Source organism: Prinia subflava, chromosome 1 (genome assembly GCF_021018805.1).
Source record: "Prinia subflava isolate CZ2003 ecotype Zambia chromosome 1, Cam_Psub_1.2, whole genome shotgun sequence".
NCBI classification, from domain to species: domain Eukaryota; kingdom Metazoa; phylum Chordata; class Aves; order Passeriformes; family Cisticolidae; genus Prinia; species Prinia subflava.
The window spans coordinates 124,640,004-124,659,274 of record NC_086247.1 but is presented as its reverse complement, the minus strand read 5'-3'; the positions used below and the strand labels follow the sequence as shown (position 1 = coordinate 124,659,274).

At 38.6% G+C, this 19,271-nt stretch overlaps 1 protein-coding gene across 3 annotated transcripts; it reads left to right on the top strand.

The window, feature by feature from the left end:
- The first annotated feature begins 213 nt into the window (after positions 1–213).
- Positions 214–18,861, top strand: LRRC72 (leucine rich repeat containing 72). 3 transcript variants are annotated; one of them, XM_063411255.1, is made up of 9 exons: positions 214–293; positions 1,807–1,880; positions 5,253–5,322; positions 7,263–7,344; positions 8,565–8,678; positions 12,859–12,948; positions 14,863–15,027; positions 17,122–17,149; positions 18,611–18,861. In XM_063411255.1, the coding sequence occupies exons 1-9, from the start codon at positions 264–266 to the stop codon at positions 18,774–18,776; spliced, it is 819 nt and encodes a 272-aa protein (XP_063267325.1). In that variant the 5' UTR covers positions 214–263; the 3' UTR covers positions 18,777–18,861. The 3 variants fall into 3 exon arrangements, with proteins under 3 accessions (XP_063267325.1, XP_063267314.1, XP_063267304.1); XM_063411234.1 differs by lacking the exon at positions 214–293 and adding an exon at positions 472–1,024; XM_063411244.1 differs by lacking the exons at positions 214–293; positions 8,565–8,678 and adding an exon at positions 467–1,024.
- Positions 18,862–19,271: the final 410 nt, after the last annotated feature.

Genomic DNA, 19,271 nt, shown 5'->3' with positions numbered 1-19,271 from the left:
GATTAGACATTGGAATGGGCTGCCCGGGGAGGTGGTGGAGTCACCGTCCCTGGAGATGTTTAAGGACAGACTGGATGTGGCACTCAGTAGCATGATCTAGCTGAGGCGGTGGTGATCAGTCACAGGTTGAACTTGATCTCGGAGGTACTTTCTTAGACTGATTCCGGGATTCTAGAAGCGCGCTGGGAGTCCTGGCCCCGAAAGCCCAGCCCAGCCCGCGTCTCGCGGTCCCGCCCTGCGGCCGCCCACAGCAGGCCCCTAAGATGGCGGCGGCCGCTCCGGCCGGCGGGCAGGTGAGCGGGGCGGGCCCGGCCCGGCCCAGCCCGCCGCACCCGCGCCGCCCCAGCGGCCTGGGCCTCGCCCTCCCGCTCTGCTCGGCACCGCGGCCGCACCCCGAGGCGAGGCGCGCTGCGTCCTCCCGCGGCGGCGGAAGGTGCTCTGCTCCCCCCTGGCCCCGGGGCGGCGGCGAGCGGCTGGGATGCTCCGAGAGCCGGAGCAGTCCCTCCTGTCCTTCCTAGGCAGGGGCCGAGCAGCCTGAGCCCTGCGGGCCCCGGCGGCCGCGCGGTGCTGCGGGGAGAGCAGGGGCTGACAGGACGGGGCTGCAGGGTGGGGAGAGGATGAGATGTCTCATAAGGGGATATGCGAATTACGAATCTTTGGGCAAAGCCTTCCTGCCTGTGGAACGCGGCACCCGGCGTTGGTGCTCTGTGCCGTAGGTGCCTTCCCCTTGTCACGGCACTCCCCATCGGCGTGTCCCGCAGTGCCGGGCCTGACAGCGGCACACTTGGGGTGCCTCACAGCTGCTTTTCTCCAGAGAGCACTTGGTGTTCCGTGAGCAGATTTTGCACGTGTAGAAACAAAACTATGGCCATTTATGCCAATCTTTCCCCTACCGACAGCTGCAGATGACAGCTGGCCGTGCCGAGTTCTGGGCAAAAGGCCCACACAGCCGCTGTGTGGAAGAGGCGGCCTGTGCCTGCCTGCCGCTGGTCAGAGAGTGCCACCCATTTGCAAGTTATTTTGTGTGAGTTTAGTACACACACAACACGCTGGAGTGGTTGTGCAGCCAATACAGGCCACTCTCTACATGCCTGTCAGTGCTTCCAAGCCATTTTGTACTTGTAAAATTGTATCAATTTTGTGTTTTAAACAATAGTGGTCATAATTAAGTTGGGCACAATAGCTCGTGTAGCAAACCCATTTTTTTTCTGATACACATTCTAGTTTTTATCAGCTAGTAGTAAGACAGATCCATAATTCTTATGTTAATGGGTTTTGTTGCTTTTGCAAGTTATGAGACATCAGTAATACTCTGAAAACAAAAAATCGTCTACATTTTTCAATGTTAAATGTACAAGGAGAGTTTTCTAGATGCGTAGTTCTAAAAGGTCATGTACACAGTTTTAAAGTAAAGCTGCATAAAATAAAGTTGCAACTGTAATGCAAAGTAAGGAGTTTCCTTGTTCATCTCAAGGCCTGGGTTAGCTGACCTGCTTGAGAAGCCCATTCTCCGGTTAACATATGTTAATTTGTCACTTCATGTCTACCAACTATGATTCTCTGTAAGAAAAGAAAATTAGTGTAAGTGTAGCCTAATCACTAAAGTATTTTTATCAATTTGAAATAGAGACTGGAAATTTAATACATCTTTATCTCTCTTGGACTGTGTAACAGTTTACAAGGTGCTGTGATACATGTATTAATTTGGTTGCATGTTACTTTAGACACTGAGTTCACATCTGTTACAATGTAATGAATCCATAGTGATGCAGCATATTACACTGACAAAGATACTGTTACTGTCAGGCAATAGAAAACCAGCTGAAGATCTGTGGCTACAAGAACAATGTGGATGTCGTAGCACTGTATCTGGCTAGACAGTAAGTAAAAGTTTCTTCTTTTGACTTTTACTAAAAGTAGAGCACAGAGTGAATGGTAATCTTTCATTGTGCTTTCTGTATCAGGAACTCTCTGAACATCATTTACATGTGAAATACCAGTAAATCATGTTCTTACGTGGTCCATACGTGTGAGTGAAGACACGGTGAAGGTGCACTGACAGCAGCACTGTGCTCACAGCTATCAGCTTCATCCCCAGATACACAATCTGTCTCCAGCAACCCAGAGTTGCTTGAGGGTGTGCGAGTTCACAGAGCTGTGCATGAATTTCTGCCATGGGGAGCAGAGCAGTGAGACTTGATGGGCTGATCTCTGCCTGTTCCAACAGGCTCGTAAGGCTGGGTGGAAGGAGTATCAAGAAGGCAAATGAAACAACAAGGGACCTGCCCAGTCTAACTGCCAAATTTCTGACCTCCCTGAAGAAATGTGTTACTGCAATAGCAAAACTCTGTGGCACCACCTTTAAAATTACCTGCATCTGTACTGCTAAGAACTGAAGGGAGGGCAGGGCAACATTAAGTGAACACAAGCACAAGAACACTTATTTTGGGTAGGCAGTACTGATGAGAGAGCTGATCTCCTCTGAGAGCTTTATGAAACAGCTTGAGATGTAGGGCAGATGAGGAGAAGATGATGTGCTAAGTGAAGGAAGGCAAAGCTTTCAGAACCTGTGGGTGATCTAGGTTGTTAGAGGTGTATGTTGTAGCATGAACATGCTGAGAGGCTGCCATAGAGGGATGGATGCATGACAGGACACACTTCAAAGTTTTGGGAGAGCATGCTTTGAATTTCTGGCCAGGGCACAATTCCAAGTGTTGCATACCTGTCTGCAGCCTCACAACTGCATCCACTGCTCACATGGTTGATAGCATATAGAAAAACTAATGTAGTTTAATAATTCAGAGAAAAGGTTTTCAAGGTCTCTTGGTCCAATAAGTGGAAAAAAAAAAAAAAAAGGTGTAAAGGAATTAAGGAATTTCAGTGTTGTCTAGTCTGTTTTTAGTGGAAAGCAAACTGTCTTGAAAATCCAAATGTGCTCACTAATATGTTTAAATTCCTTGTCACATCTCCTGATTTAGACTGAGAAAGTATTTGATACTTTGTGAGGTAAACATATAATTACTGTCAATTTTTTTTAAATGTGCATTTTAGAAGAAAAAAGGTAAAATTTAAGGGAGAAGTTTAAATAATGAAAAAACTACAAGGTGCATATATACATACTTTCTGAAAAATACAATTATTATATCACACATGTAAAGAATTAAGACAGTGTATATAGTCTTAATTGATGTATTTTCTGTTTTTAAATGCTTAAATGTGTGCCCTCATTGGCTTTCAAGTATTTTCTTTGGTATAGAATACAAAGAAATGTTCACATGGCAGATACAGAAGTGATCTGTCTTCCCATTAAACCATTTTGGTAAAGATGATGCAAGATGGATTCTTTCATGATTGGATAGAAGTGAACTCCTTTTACTCTGTATCAGTTTATATAAACTTGAACCCCAGCCAAGCTCAGTATCAAATCATGCCTCCTTTATTGTTGATTTGATATGTTTTTCTGCTAGCTGAAATAGGAAAATGGAAAAAAAAATTAAAGTCAAACAAAGAAGAGGGAATGAGTTTATATTTTTAAACCACTACTATTAAAGGGATATGAAACAATGTATTTTGGACACTGAAAGCTGTCATCCCAGGAAAACTGATCATCTTAGCAGTAGGTAAAAAAAGAGTGCTGCAGGCCAAGAATGATCACTTTATAAGAGACATACAAAGTCTGGAAGGCATCTAGAAAGAAACAGGCCCTTTTAACATGTTAGAGGAATTAAGCTCTACCTGGGGCAAATTAAATGCCTTAATATGAAAAAAAAAAAAACAAAACAACCAAGAAACCAAACCAAAAAACCAACAAATTGAAGCTTGGAGATAGTCAAAATGAGGCTGTTGCTAGACAGGGAGTAAAGCCTATTAAATGTAAAGCTGTAAACTAGTTATACAGTGGCAGTGACCAAGAATCTAAGAAATGTTGGCTTTGCTATCTGAAATGTAGTTCAGGGATGCACAGGGGAATTAGATAGGAGCTCTGTAGGAGCTCTTTATGTCCTGTCGACAGCCATCTGCTTGTCCCTTCTACTTGCAGTAATGTCTTTTTCTGTTACTTGGGACAGCAGACACATTAAGTATGTATTTGCAGGGTTGTTTTTTATGGCTTCTCTGAGGAAGCCAAATAAACAGTTTGAAGTAACAACATGAGAGGATAACCTGATTTTCAGTCACACAAGGGACTAAAAGTACAGAACCTCCACTTTGTAGGGTTTGCTCTTGACAGACTTTTCATTTGTGAAAGGAAGATGAGAAAAGGCATCCACCCTCCCTTTGTCTGTACCTGGAGGGTGTGTTGGAGCAAAAAAACCCCAAGAAATAAAAAGACAACATAGAAAGATAGAGACCAGATATCACAGTTGGAAAACAAACACACCTTCAGTCTGATGATGTGAGGTTAATTTTTATCAGTCCTGTTACTTTCTGAAACACTGGCCTTCATCTTGCAACACATTAAAATCCACAAAGAAATTTTTATTATGGCAATTAAAAATTGTCAGGTAAGAGTAATCTATAATTTTTCTAGTGGAAATTAAGAACATTTATTTATAGCAATGAAAATAAAGAAGAGCAATTAGTTAAAATCACTTGGCAGCTCACTAATATTTTCTAATCAGTAGGTAATTTTTTATTTATAGTACACTAGCAAGCTCAAAGTACTAGATATACAATTAACATAAAACCATACTAGCAAGTGGAATATCATTTCAGCCTCAGTGGATATACTAAGTTTCGATGAGAACAGGACAGGAGTGGAAAAAAGGCAAAATATTTCACAATACACACTAATATGAAAAATAATTTAAAAAGCACATGTCATGCTTGATGTCTGTCTTCTGTTGGCTTCTCTGGCACTGTGGCTGGACAATCCCCACTGCACCTTCAAAGCAGTTTTCCTTTTAGCTTCATGTCCCCAGGGTGCCAAACTTCTCCTCCTGTGTTCTGAGCAGGATTTCTACAAACTGCAAAGCACATGTGACTCAGACTCATAACTCATGCTCTTATGGAGAGGCAATTAATGCATCACTTATTTTGTTCCTGTTTCTTTACCACCTGCTGCCTTGTTGTGCTTGCAGGTGTGCAGAGTGCACTCTCTGCCATCTTTTCTTTGTGTCTTTCTCTGCTATAAATTCTAAGGAAGTGTGCCTGTCTAGTTCTTGTATATTATTATTTATGGGCAATTTAGATATTTATAACAATACTAAGCATTATTAATGTTAAGAAGTTTGTTACTCTTTATTTTCCACCAGAGGACTGAGAAATGTCCCAAGTCTATCACAGTTTCGCAGATTAAAGTATTTGTGGATTAACAACAATAAGGTAATAAGACATTCACTTAAAGAGCAGAACAATGCATCTATATTCCCTGATTATTGTTTTTGTGTTTTTTTCTAACATAAAGTATTATATAATTGTCAAGCTAATAAATTATTTTTAATTTCCAGGCTAATTTAACTGTCAACTATAACAGATTTGAAGAAAAATTTTTTATACATTACAGAGTATAAAATGAATCTATTTTCCTTCAGATTCACATCAGATTTATAAACGTTGTGTATTTAAGAAGCTGAGGCTTTGTGCTAATTCCTGAGTTCCAGTGTAGCTAGAGCAGGCAGTTCTTGGAACAGACTGAGGGGGTGATGTGGCTGTAGGACAGGAGTGGACTGCAGGAAATGCATGGCTCTTCTTCTATGTTCTTGTAGACATGCATAGTGTATTTCCTGGCAAGCTGGTGGTCGAGGCTCCTTTTTGATGTCATGCACACAAGAGTGACATAAAAGTCTGTGAAATGAGCTTCTCCCTGTGCACAGGAAGCAGCACTGCAGTTCTAGGGATGATGGGGTATGAATATTTTACTGTGTAGTAGTTTACATGACTTTCACAGTGAGCCCAAATTCTTAAATCTCCAGAATTGCTTGCTCAGGTAAATAAGTAGATCTGTGAGCAGCAGAAAAAATAAATTTACATTCCATGTCACTTCAGAGCACAAGTATCTCTGCTGCCCCAGGCTAGCATCAGTTATATGGCATCTTATGTCCAATTCATCAAAAGATCTCTACTAACTGTTTTTGAAAAAAGAAAATGTATAGATATATTAAAATGTTGAACTAAAATCACAGGTATAATGGCTTTTCCTTGTATAGCTAAAGGACGTTAAAGAAAAAGAAGAAATGGCCTGATGACTATGCAGAACTGATCTTGCTGATCAAAAAAGATAAACAAATTGGAGTTTTGCACGACTTTCCTACCTAAGCAGTAACAAAGAACATTCTTTTGTTGTTGTGTATAACTTGTATGGAGAAGTCACTCAGTGGCTTTCCAATGGAAAATCTCACTTAAACGCCTCAATGGGAGGAGCATATTTTTCTGTACTCAATAATTTTATCAGGAAAAAAGCAAATTTTGATGTCTGTCTTCTGTTGGCTTCTCTGGCACTGTGGCTGGACAATCCCCACTGCACCTTTAAAGCAGTTTTCCTTTCAGATGATTCTGAAAACAAAACTTGCCAAAAATAGGGAAAACCACTGTACAAGGGAGTGAGAAAACCTCTATCTTTTGCTGTTCCTTCCAGCTTTCAGACACTGTTAATGCACAGAGCTAAGCACTTTTATTTCTGAGTCGGTGACAAAATTCAAGGTCTGAAATAATCCCTTTCCTAACAAATTACTTTTCATCACAGAATTCAAAAAGTCAGGAATAAAATGACAAGGAGGTGTGATTCCATAGGGACTGGAGATAACTCTTTATTGGGAATACACCCGTACAAATACTGATTTTTTTTCTGTAACTCTAATTAATTCTCTAAATATGATTAGATGGCATTTCTGGTAAATTAGAACAAATTTGTGCCCTTTGAACCTGCTAGTGAAAAAATAATTTAATAACAAGATGCTGGGCTTACTCCAATGATATATTTCAGAAATATTCTTAAACCACTGTGGAATTATGCTCTACAAGGATCTTCTCACAATAAAAATTATTTCAAATATAAATAGAAGGAAGAGAAAATGTGGAGACCAGTCATTCAAGGAAAACTGTTTCCAAATACAAACATTAAATCTGTAGTTCAAAAAATTAGTTAAGGCTGTACTGCTTGTATTTGATTTGTAATTAGTATTTCTAATGAAGGTTCAGCTGTCAAGAGAAATCTTAAACCAAGAACCTACCTGTGGTTAAATGGCTTTCAAGAGGCCACATTTATAATTCTCCAACACTACATTCAGAGTGACATATAACAGTTTGCCTAACTTTTATTTCAGATCCAAGATTTAACCTTCTTGATCAAAAACTATTACTTGACTGAACTCTATCTCAACAATAATGAGCTGACAGATATATCAGGTACCAATCTTTCCTTCTTAGGTTCTTGAGCAGGGGCCTAGACTTTCTTTTTTTCTGTATTGGCATTCAAATTTATAAAACTGGATGACAGCAAGTAACTTATTGGTTGAAAACTACTATGTCTGCATAATTAATACATGTTAATTAGTAGATATTTAATTTTTCCAGCATACTTGAGTGGCAATAAGGTGATGTGTTTATTCTGGTGTAAAGGATGAAATGTCATTTACTTTAGGTTAGGCAATTGTGAAATGTTTTTGATCTTACATGATCATATTTAATATTAAGAATTTATAACCAGAAGTATTTTGCAAAGTTACTGCCAAACTTGGTTTATTTTTCAAATGCATCTGTCTTATACTTCTATTTTAGTTTTGCTTGCCCTTGTATATTAAAATGGCTTTATGAGAGTTGTAAATTTGTGAATGAATAGGCCAAAGCATAATAAATTTCTAAATATTTTAGACATTTTAAATGATAGTATTGTTTTTTTTTTCCTGTCCCTATAAAATGGTGGGATGAGAAATGATGTTGATTAGTTTCTGTGAGATTTCAAGCAAACTGTATCTTTGAAAGACATAAACATGGATACAAGAGACAACACAGATGATAATATGAGTAAACAGAAGGGTATCATTAGTAGAGAAATGTATATAATTTGGAAAATGAGATGTCTGATGTTTTGATGTGTTGTGAGGATGTGAACACAGTCTGAATCAAAACAATATTTTGTAATAACTTTTTAATACATCAATAAATACTTGAAATGGAATTATTTTCTAAGGAATTCACTATGTATTACTTGGGAGGCAAAGGTAGTATTAGGGATGGACTATTGTTTGTGAGGCAAGCGTAATATTTCATCAAGGTAAAAGGAAGTGAAATAACCAAAGATTACAAGGACATAGGAGGAATGCAGGGAGGTAGAAGAGAGGTTGCAGTTGAGGCTGATTTGTTGATGCAAGGATGATGTGGACAAATGGAAAAAATTGGAATGAAAAAAGATAGGCATGTGCTTAAAGGATGTGACTAGAAAGGTGAAAAGGATATTGAAATATCTGTAGTTTATGGTTTTAATTAACATCTCATGCAATGTGTTACCAAAACACAAGCATAGATAGATAGCTAAAATACCAAAATCAGTGTACAGAATAGCAAAATAATGTTCTAATAATGGCAGCTATGGTCAGAATGATTAATTCTTTTTTATTTTATTTCAGGTGCTCTGAAACACTTATGTTCACTACAGACTCTTTTTCTTCACAACAACGAGCTAAAAAAACTTGGCAAAACAGTGAAGGAATTGAAAGGAATGATAAGCTTGCAGACTCTAAGTAATACCCTGTTTTTATTTTGCAGAACAGCAAGTAGTAGTTAGATTAACTTTTTAGTTTTTTATCAGGATGTTTCTTGTCTATTTCTATTTCATTTGCCAATAGCTTTCGAAGCTAGTTAGCAATTTCAGCCAAATTTGACAGAAGAAAGAGATCTCTAAGACATGAAAATTCCACAAACAGTACCTCAGCTGAGGAGAAACTGCTAAGTGAGTTCAGAAGTTAACTTTTGGGCTGCTGGCTGCCAGTAGCTTGGATGAATAGCTTGGAGGGTGTCTAAGCAGTTTACAGCTGCCTCTTTGGAATGGAACGCAGGAGTAGGGTGAAATTATCATAGAGAGACCTGAAAAATGGGTGTTATTGCTGCTGAGAGTGTGAGTGACAGGTTATAGAATCCAAATTCCTGCCTCATTAATTCTCTTGCTTATAGAACTTCCTTTCTGCATCCTTTTGGCAGACTGTGCATTTCTAGAGTGTAACAATAAATGTACTTTAAGTATTATTCATAACAGTGTCTGTTAAGGAACATACACTGGCTGAAATGAAAATAGCACCACTTCTGAAATTTCAAATGAAGTTATACAAGACAGTGTTGGCGCCACTAAGCTACAATTTAGCAAGTAGACTCCAGGGAAGGTAGGATTATATGCTATTAAGATATTGAAAGTGCAAATATAAGCAGTCTTTTTCCATGATTCCTAAAGGAATGTCAACATAGGTCATGCCAAATGCTTTGTGTTTGGATAAGACAGCAAACAAGTTTCGTGCCTTGGTGGCATGGTTAAGGAGGTGGATGTCAGAATGTCACCAGGCCATAACACCTCCTTAAGCATTCAGAAAACTGAATGTGTGATTGTGGGAAAGGAAACATGAATGAAAAATTAAACTTTTTATTGAACTTGACCATGGCCCAAAACTAAGAAAAACAAATCAAGTGTTTAGGAAGACAACATGCCAGCCAAACTATTGAAATTCTTTTCATTATATGCAAGATGGAAAAATTAGTCCATTTAAGAATGCAGTTGTTTGAAGTGATTAGGCAGTGTCTGGAGAGACATCCTATGTATGAATGGTGCAGTCATTTGAATTGAATGTTAGCTCTACAAATTAATAAGGAGCTTCAACAAGCACAGGAAGTTTGTTGTGCTTGTTGCAACCATCTGTGGGAAATACATAGCAGATAGTTAAAGTGCTGCTGAGTTATTATAAATGGCAGCTACAAAGGCACAGTGAAAATTGGATGCAAATTGGACTGGCCAGCACCATAGAAAAGGAAGTGTTTGAAAGAACAATCAAACAATATATGTAATATAGTGATCTACCCTAATTAAAAAAAAAAGATGTTGTTTAGGTCAAAGATTTGTACAAGAGTAAACAGTAATCAGTGGAAGAAACTTAACAACCTTAATAACCATAACGTTAAAGTAATTCCTTCTTGACCTTTGCAGTCATGAAAAAAATTGTCATGTGTTTGCTTCAAGGGGATTTCATAATAATGAATTTTCCAATTAACAGGTCTCTATCGGTTTAATAAAATGCCCTGCCATATTTGAAGTAAATTAAATCAGTAAATTAACAAAAAAACTTTAAAAAGTAATATCCTATATATCATATTACTATATCATTTATCTGCCTTCTTGCAATATTAATAAATATTCAATGGGTGCAGAATTTGCATTATGTAGCTTTGAAAAGGGCTGTGCACATAACTCGCCTTTATAAAACAAAACCAGTAAGACTTCTCACTTTTATGAGGTAGATCTTTTTTATTGCCAATCTGATTTGAAAAAAAAATCACGTGCTAGCCTTCAATAGAGCTCCTGGATGCTTAACAACATTTTATGATTTTGTAGCTCTTGGGGACAATAGAACTATTAAAACACACTATTATTGTTCACTTCAGGAGTAGCATCCAGCTGCCAAAATGTTGCATTTCTCTTCCTGAAGGCTCTCTTGTGATTTTAGCCACAGCCCTGCACTGGATGTGTAGCATAACAACCATCCTTCATCAGGTGTCTAGGGAAGACACTCAGTTCAAAAGATTTACTGCACATGCTGCTCACAACTGCAGCCTTTTGGGACATTCAGAGTGTTTCTTTATGGGCTCACCTTGTGCTCACATCTCCCTTTTGGAATCCAAGATTTTTGTTGTGTCCTCTGTAAATTGCCTCAACTGATTTATTGTCCGCAGCTGATAACATCCCGCTGCTAGACCTCAGAAACCTCTCTTGTTCTCTGTGTTTCTGCCCCATGTGGCACAGGCACACTGTTTTCCTACACTCCAAATAGAGAAAACAGACAAAAGTGGGGAGGAAGAAAGCATTATCCTAATTTGTAGAACTAAAATTACATGACCTTGACAAGAAAGTAGATATCTCAGCCAGGAATTGATCCCAGATGTTTTGTAAAACAAAACCATCTTGATCTGTGCAATGGTTGAATTTATTGTAAAAATGAGTAGTAGAAAAATGCACATTCTCTTAAACAAACCTACAAATCAGTGTTGTTGAGCAGGGACGTAGTCCAAGCAGCATCCAGACTCACAAGTGTTTAACATCAGACCTGGTTTGTGCCTTGGAAAAATCTCTCTTGATACTTTATTCTATTCCACTACCTAATATACCTGCTTTTAGAGATATTTCTGAAACATTTTTCTCATTGGAGTGCTGTAGTATATTTTCTTGACTCAAGGACTGACTTACCAGATACATACAAAATATTCTTTCTGATTAACACTTTCTAGGAAAAAAAATCGTTAAACTAGAACTTACTTTTGCTGCCACCTTGTGGGTGTCTTACTAATTTTAAGTACAGCCATTAAAAAAATGGTTAAAGAATTAAAGGTTCTCTTCTGAATACATGAACAGGTGTTCTCTATGTAGGAGAGGACAAATGCTCGTTGTAGCCTCGTTGCATCTTCAAAATACCTGCTAAACCCCATCAAGCACTGAGCCCATTCAGCAGTCATATTTGTCCTGAAGAACATAAAAATGCATCTTGTAGTTTACAAATCTGTGTGGAATATTTTCAGACTTTTTTTCTTCTACTATCTCTTACTTGCTTCTGTAATACCATCTTCCTCTCCCTAACTGCTAAAATGACAATTTTTTTACCCTAGAGCAAGTATTAGCCACAGCCTCTCCTCAGAAAAACAGATAATTGTAGACAATAGCAGTAGTTGTAAAAATTCTTAATTTAAGATTTCTTTCCCTGCTGTGGTCTCAAGGTGACAGCCTCCTGATATTTTTACTGTCTTAGAAGACCAGCATTTTTATAAGGAGATAAAAAGCATTATTATGTTTTTTATTTAGAAAAGTGGCCCCACTCCACAACACTTCCTTGTTTATTAGCTCATCTGTGAATGAGCCAGTTTCTATTTTAATCAGTCTCAGATATCGCTGTCACTAAAACTGATTTGGCATGTGAGCTAGGCTAATGTTCCACTCCTGGCACAGCAGCAGCACAGTGCTGATACCTGTCTCTGTGTTGCAAAGGTTTGGTTATACAGGTAACGTGGAGCTGAACATAAACATTTTAGCCAAGTTGCTAATGGGCTTTTGGTATCTCCAATCTCAAGAAAAGCAACTGGGACCCAAGTTCTCAGGAATTTAGGCCCTCTGAAATATTTCTCTCTTACATTTCTTGAGTTTTCCAACCTATCAATGGTCAAAATATCAGAAGGCTGTGTATTTGCAGCCGTGGGATACAGCCTTTTATCAGCTCTGACAAAGTCTTAGGTGTCCTAAAGCTCATCTGATATTAATAACTCCATCCTCCCACAAATTTTGTATCTTACATTTAAACTGTCACACCTAACAGACCATTGCTGTTTAAAATAGGCATTACCTAACAATATGTAAGAAAATCAAAGGCAAACACTTCAGTATTTGTTTCTGTAGATATTAAAAATAGAAAAAAGCTTTAAAGGTTTGGAGTGCTTGATGACACCTTTGCTCAGTTCTTGCCTGTGGTATTTTGCATACTCTGCAGTAAGTTAGTTCCTGCAGTCCATGTTTAGATCAGTAATTTCACTGCTTTGTTTACCCAGCCTAAGAACAATTTTAATTTGATATTTTGTACAAAATCTTTGGCTCCTAGTGACCTTTAATTTTCCTGCCTTGAAAAGTTGTTGTTTTGCTTGGTTTGGTTTTTGTGACTTTTTTCTGTATACATTTTGCAGACCTGTTCCAAAACCCTCTGGCATACGATCCAGACTACCGGCTCTATGTGATCCACTCCCTTCCTTCAGTTCAGCTCCTTGACAGGAAAGGTAAGGATGGCTTTCCTCTCTCACAAATCATTGACACTTTGAGTCTAACCAGTTTGGAGCAATAGGTGAAGTTATACTGTCTGTTCTTTTGCATGCATTTGTTGATAGAGAAAGAGAGCTAATGAACATGATACCTGGTTTTTGTAAGATTGATCAAGCCAAAGAGTTTGCATGACATGAACACTTTGTCAAGTGTTTTTGATTTTTCTTTTTAAATTGTGTTGGCTTTTCTTATATCTTGGTCTATTTGGGTAAATATAGAAGCTTAGAAACATGTGCCTACCTCTGTGCATTCAGACAGGTACATTCACATGGGTGAGTGTGCTTGCTTAGGTTGGATAATATCCTGAGCTATCTGCATATTTCTGTACAGTTTAAGTATCTATATGCACATTTCTAGATGAACTAAATGCAGACCAAGCTTTCAAATATAATAAATATTCACAAGTTATCAAGAGATCTTTCACAGCTTGACTACTGTAAATTCTACAGAAAAAAAGTGTCTTAACAATAGCCAGATTTTAAATCAGTGACTCCATAAACATTCCACAATGTACCCAGAAAATCACCTTTGGTGATTTTTTTCTCTGGTGTTTGGAGAACTGTGTGAGTGACAGGACTGAAAACTATTGGAGAGCACTGAGAAAGTAGCTGATTCCTACCTCAGCTCTATAAGGAAGTAGCAAGGAAAAGCCAGTACCTTCTTGCAAGGGCCTGAGCAAGGCAGGTGCAGGAGACCTGCAGATGCTGGAGGCTGTGCAGCTGTCCTGAAGGAAAGCTGGGGATGGAGCCAGCAGGGGCCAGGGTCGATGAGGAGCTGCTGCATCTGACCAGGGGCCCATTTGCTCACAGTCATTTTGCACAGGTCCCTCCCCTGTCCTGAGCACTTGCTCAGTGTTACACCGGTGCTTAGCACACCTGTCAGGCTGTACTAAACATCACTTGTTGACTGGGGAGTGATGACTGAAGCTTAATGTGCTGAAAAATACATGTTGTACTTACATGTCTAGAAACACTTCCATGAAACTTCCTGGACTTCATCTCCTAAATACAGTTCTACTGTAATCAGCCCTGGATTAAGACTTGAGGCTGTAATTTGTATCAAGCTGTATCCTGGACTTTCTATTTAGTGAACTATTTCTCTAAAACATTACAAAGCTTCTTCACCATCTGTAGAACATTACCAGCACAGTCCTGGCTTTCTCCTGCACACAAGATACGTGCTCATGTTCTGTTACCTTCAGGCATGACTACTGCAGTTCCTTCCTAATTGGTCCCCTAGACACCATGACTCCAAAACTTCCCTGAGTTGAAAGTGCTTCTGCCAGTTACTTGTTCTAAAAGTTTAGCTGACTTCTGTTCCATAGCTGAAATACTAGATTAGTATAAGGTTCATAAAATTGAAGCTAGCATCCCCAATTTGATTTAACAGCCTCAAACTATTTTATGTTTATGTTTATACTATATGTTTAAAAATGAAAGTTATTTCTCTTATAAGTGCAAAATAGGAAAATTTTAAACTTTTCTTTTGATTGCACTCCTAGTGTTTTCTCTGTAATTGACCAGCGGGGATTGAACTGGCCTTAAACCCAGACTTGTTTTTGCTATTCGTGAAGACACTTCCAAATCTTTACTGACTTCTGCAGGAGATCTCATTTAAGCAGCATGAAAAGTCTTGCTTTCTAGCATCTTCATTTCAAACTTCTGATCCTACAGCACTCAGAAGAAAGTACTTAATTGTACACGGCTTCACCCTAATGCTTTAGAAAGTATCACTCCATATTCCCACTTTGAATTGCCATGGTGAATTAACATCACTTTTAAAACTGCACAGAAAATATATGAATCACCTTTTGTATGCTGTCTTTTCAACTGATGGAAATAAAATTCATTTTTTTACATCCCTTTTAACAGTAGTTACACAAAGAGAAAGGGAGTTGGCGCTTCAGCTCTACAGTCCCAAGAGGGCTTGGGTCCTGCAGTCAATAGCATTTGGGAAGAGAGTGGATACACCCCTGGGGACTGCAATGGGATCCAGCAGAGGCACTCAACCAGCCACAAGACCAATAATGCCCTCAGGTATTTATAATACTCGAAAAAAGGCATACATTTCTAAGTAATTTGAATGAGAATCTTTTTTTTCATTCATCTGATAAAACATTATTTGTTTTAGTAATAAAATATAAAAGCATCAAGAACTCAGCTGGTTTGCTTCTAAAGTAAGCAGTCGTAGCAGCAGCAGGCAACTAATGAATCCTTCTACTGAGAGTACTGTGGCTGATAAATTCTGGGCACACCCTGTAGTTACAGAATTGTCTTTAAAGATAACTGGATTTTTTTTGTCAGTATGAGTCTTGTGTTTCGTTTTCCTTATGTTTAAAATGTCTCAATACACTTCTAATGCTCAGTGATCAGCATCATAGAGTTTTGATGCCCTCTAGTGCTTTTACAAGGTAATCTCTTGAAGAAAATATTTTCTTCTAGTGTTCTAAATTTTATGTATCTTGCCTGGTTTTGTAAGCAGACTCCTTTATGCTTTCCAAGCTGAGAATATTTTAATGATGTCTTATAATAGCATATAAAGCAATTTTTAGTGTTCTTAAAACATTCAGATCTGGAAGACAGCATGATCCTGGCACAAAAAAGCAGGTGATTACCACCTGGAACCGTGAGAATTGTATCACAATCCAGAACCCACACAAATCTTGGCAGCCTTTTGGATGTTTTAAAGATAAAAACACCACCATTGTGCATAGATAACTGAAATTGTAGCATTTTAAATATTGTAGATGGAAATTTAGAAAGTAATCAAATATCTGCAAGTGTTGGAGTCTAGAACATCCCTCTGGCCACCCTGGAGGGTTTGGAGACCGGACAGGGGGGTCTGGGATCTGTACAAGGGGGTCAACCAGCCTCACACAGAGCCCAGGAGGACACTGCCTCTGATCCCTGTCCATGGGAGTGAATGCCCACATTGTATGAAGAATCACAAGCTGAGAGAATTCAAAATAAGTAGTATTTAGTTTATCATAGAATGTAAATGTAGAATCTAGGATTCTCAGTATATGGGGTTGAAGAGGCAAGATGGAGGAAATGGGGAGTGGCCCCTGTTTTCCTTGTTCTTGCTCTCATCCCCCATTTTCTGCTGAGTTGGATCTCAAGGATTGGTTTAGAGTAGAAATGACGTTAGCATAGGTAGTGGGCATTGGTACAATTTTGTAAATAAAAAATACGTCTCAGACAGTGGTTAGGTCAGGGGTACTGTACATAAGGTGCGGGGCTCTCTGATCCGCCCAGTCCGCCGCGTGTCCTGCTCTGCTGGGGATGCCTTGCACAGCTGAGAAAGAACTAAGATAAGGTACCCAGCCAGGGAGGCCTGGCAGAGCAGAGACAGAACTAAGATAAGGTACCCTGCCAGGGAGGCCTGGCAGAGCTGAGACAGAACTAAGATAAGGTACCCTGCCAGGGAGGCCTCGCAGAGCTGAGAAAGAACTGAGATAATGAAGAATAAACAACCTTGGAAACATGCACTGGCAGACTCAGCTTGTCGTCTCTACCTCTGGTGTGAAACACTTAGGGCAAAGAGAAGACGAAAAACCTTATTACCTCTGGGAACAGCAACCCCGAGGAAACTCCCAGGGAACAGCAACCCTGGGGGAAAACCTTATTACCTTGGGGAACAGCAACCCCAAGGAGAATCTCAGGAAAAGATAACCCTGAGATGCAAGTTTTTTAAAATCTATGTAGCAGGATAGTAAAACTGAAAGCACCGTATTTAACAATGATTTTGAAGAGGTTGGGAAAAGGATCGTTTAAGTGTATTTAATCATTTGTTTTGCTGATGATTATCAAAGCAGGCAGGCAGCTGTCTTTATCCCTACCCTGCAATCATACACATACACAGTGGCATCATTTTCTCTGAAAGAAAAGAAAGCCTAAACATGTATGTCTATAGGAAATAAAATACAAGAAACTGAAAATGACATACACCTAAAACCCAGCAAACATTTGCTTCTGTAGTAATTTAATAAAATATTATCTTAAACATTTCCAATCACGTGCTAGTTTTCAATTAATTTGAACATGCAATTTAGGATTAGGATAGCAATCAATTCTCAGCTACTCAAATTGCTGCACAGTTATTAACATCATAATTTGAACTTTCTGTTATAGGTCATGAATTTGGAAACAACACAAATAAGTAAGTCATGTTTTCAGTGTCTTCTTCCTTTTGCATCTCTGAAGTATTTGAGTTCCTCTTCCCATGCCTAAAAATACCCTGACTAGAGAAAATACCCAGTAAAAACAAGGTTTTGAAACAGTTTCAGGTCTTTGTATTCAATACAGATGCAACTCTACACCAGGTTTGTTGTCTAAAATTTAGTATTGAAAGGTGTTCCACATTTGGAAATGGGTACATAAAAATGCCATTTATTTGTAAGATCAAACACTGGTCACTAGAAAAAGCAGCCCAAAGTATTACAGCATCAGAATTGCTGTTCTGTATTATGTCCCAGAAAATGTTCTCCTCACTGGCTGCTCAAAAATACACTCTGGAAAATGTTATGACTTGTAGAACGAAACTTTTTTAGTGTGTATGTGATGTTATTTTTATTCTGTTCAGTTTCAAAATCATAGAAATAAATGTAAAACTTTTATCTCTGTGTCTGGATTGAGACAGGAGAAAGGTTACATTTTAATGTGATGAAATTTTAGATGCAGACTTTTTAAGAATAGATTTACAAACGTTAGGTATCAGGCTTGGCTTTACTTTCTAGCTTTACACATGAAAAGATTTGAAAAATGCATTAAAGGAATAAGAGCCTACATATAATAGCCTTTAACAGTTCTCTGAGCACAGCTCTTTAAAAATCAAGCTAATTTCTGTTGAAAAATTAATTCTTACCTGCCTTCAGTGCAGTTAGCTGTCCTCATTGATGGAATGGATGTACACTACCTTGAGTCTTATTTATGGAAATGCTGAGGCTTTGCCCGGTGCCTTTGCATGACAGTGTATTATACTCAGTGGCTACAGTCCTGTGGCTTTGTCCCTGTGTTACTGCAGGGACACCTTGAAGTTCTTACAAGATGAAGTTTTCATATTGTCTGTGAGTGGGAAGGTTTTTGTTCCTTGTCAGTGCTGCTTTGATGTGAATCTGCTGCTTTTCTCTGCCAGCCTGCAGCTGTGGCAGGGTACAAGACACAAGCTCCCAGTGATCTGCATTCAGAGCTTGGAGAATGGGAATTTGCTGTTGGGCTAGTGAAGAGATCCACAGGGAAATAAATGTGCATTTCCATTAATGGGTACCAAACCACTTGAATCATGTCCATTGAATCTGAGCATTAAAAGTATACAATTATAACTTCTGTGGGGAAAAAAATGAAAACAAAGAAATATTTTAAGTCTACTATGAATGTTTTTTAAATAATTTATAGCATGATTTTTTTCAAATAGAATCCCATGACTCTGACCTTTCCTCATTCTGTTTTGCTTTCTTAAATTTGGTAGAAGAAAACCTTCTGAAAATGTTAAATTTTTAAATCCTCCCTCTCAGTGTCGTCATGACTGCTACTTTCACTTTCCAGAGAGTGTGTATTGTAAATTGGTTCTGAAGCGGTTTGGAAATGTTCAGGAAATGGACTTGCTTTGTTCTTTTTGCAGAGTACCATTTGAGGACCCTGCAGATGCGGTTTTAGTACGGGCAATGACAAGATCCCTAATGGAATTTTCCTCTGTGGACTGGAGGAAAGTAGGCACCTGTCGAGAAAGACGGCTTAAAAACAAAGCAGAAGAGCCCCTAGAGAAGCTGACAGTTCAGTTTAGATGAGAAAAAACCAATTTCTCTCTCTGATGTTAAGCCCATAAGTAGGTTAACAGCTCAATAAAACAAGTACACAACACACATCTAATTACATGAATTTCCAGAAAAGAAATGTTAGTGTAACTTTTTTTATCATATGTAGCATAGAGAGTGAAGAAATTAAGATAACAAATGATAAACAGTGGCAAAGTTATAAAAAAAGTTGCTTGAAATGCAATTCTTGTCATAATTTTGTTAACCAGAAGTACTAAACTGCACACTAGTTTTTAGGAAACTAAGGGTAGATACTTTTATTTCTTATAATACACTTCCTCACATATTTTTCCTTCCATTCTGCCAAGGCTTAAAGTCAACGATGCTTTCTAAACACATCAAAGCCCTTCTTTCAGGTTGTAGTTTGTCTTCTGAGTTCCCTCCTTCTTTCCTGAGTTAGCACAGAGCCACAGGACAGTCCATGGCAGGGATCTCTGCAGCTTACCTAGTCCAGCCTTGCTATGGAAG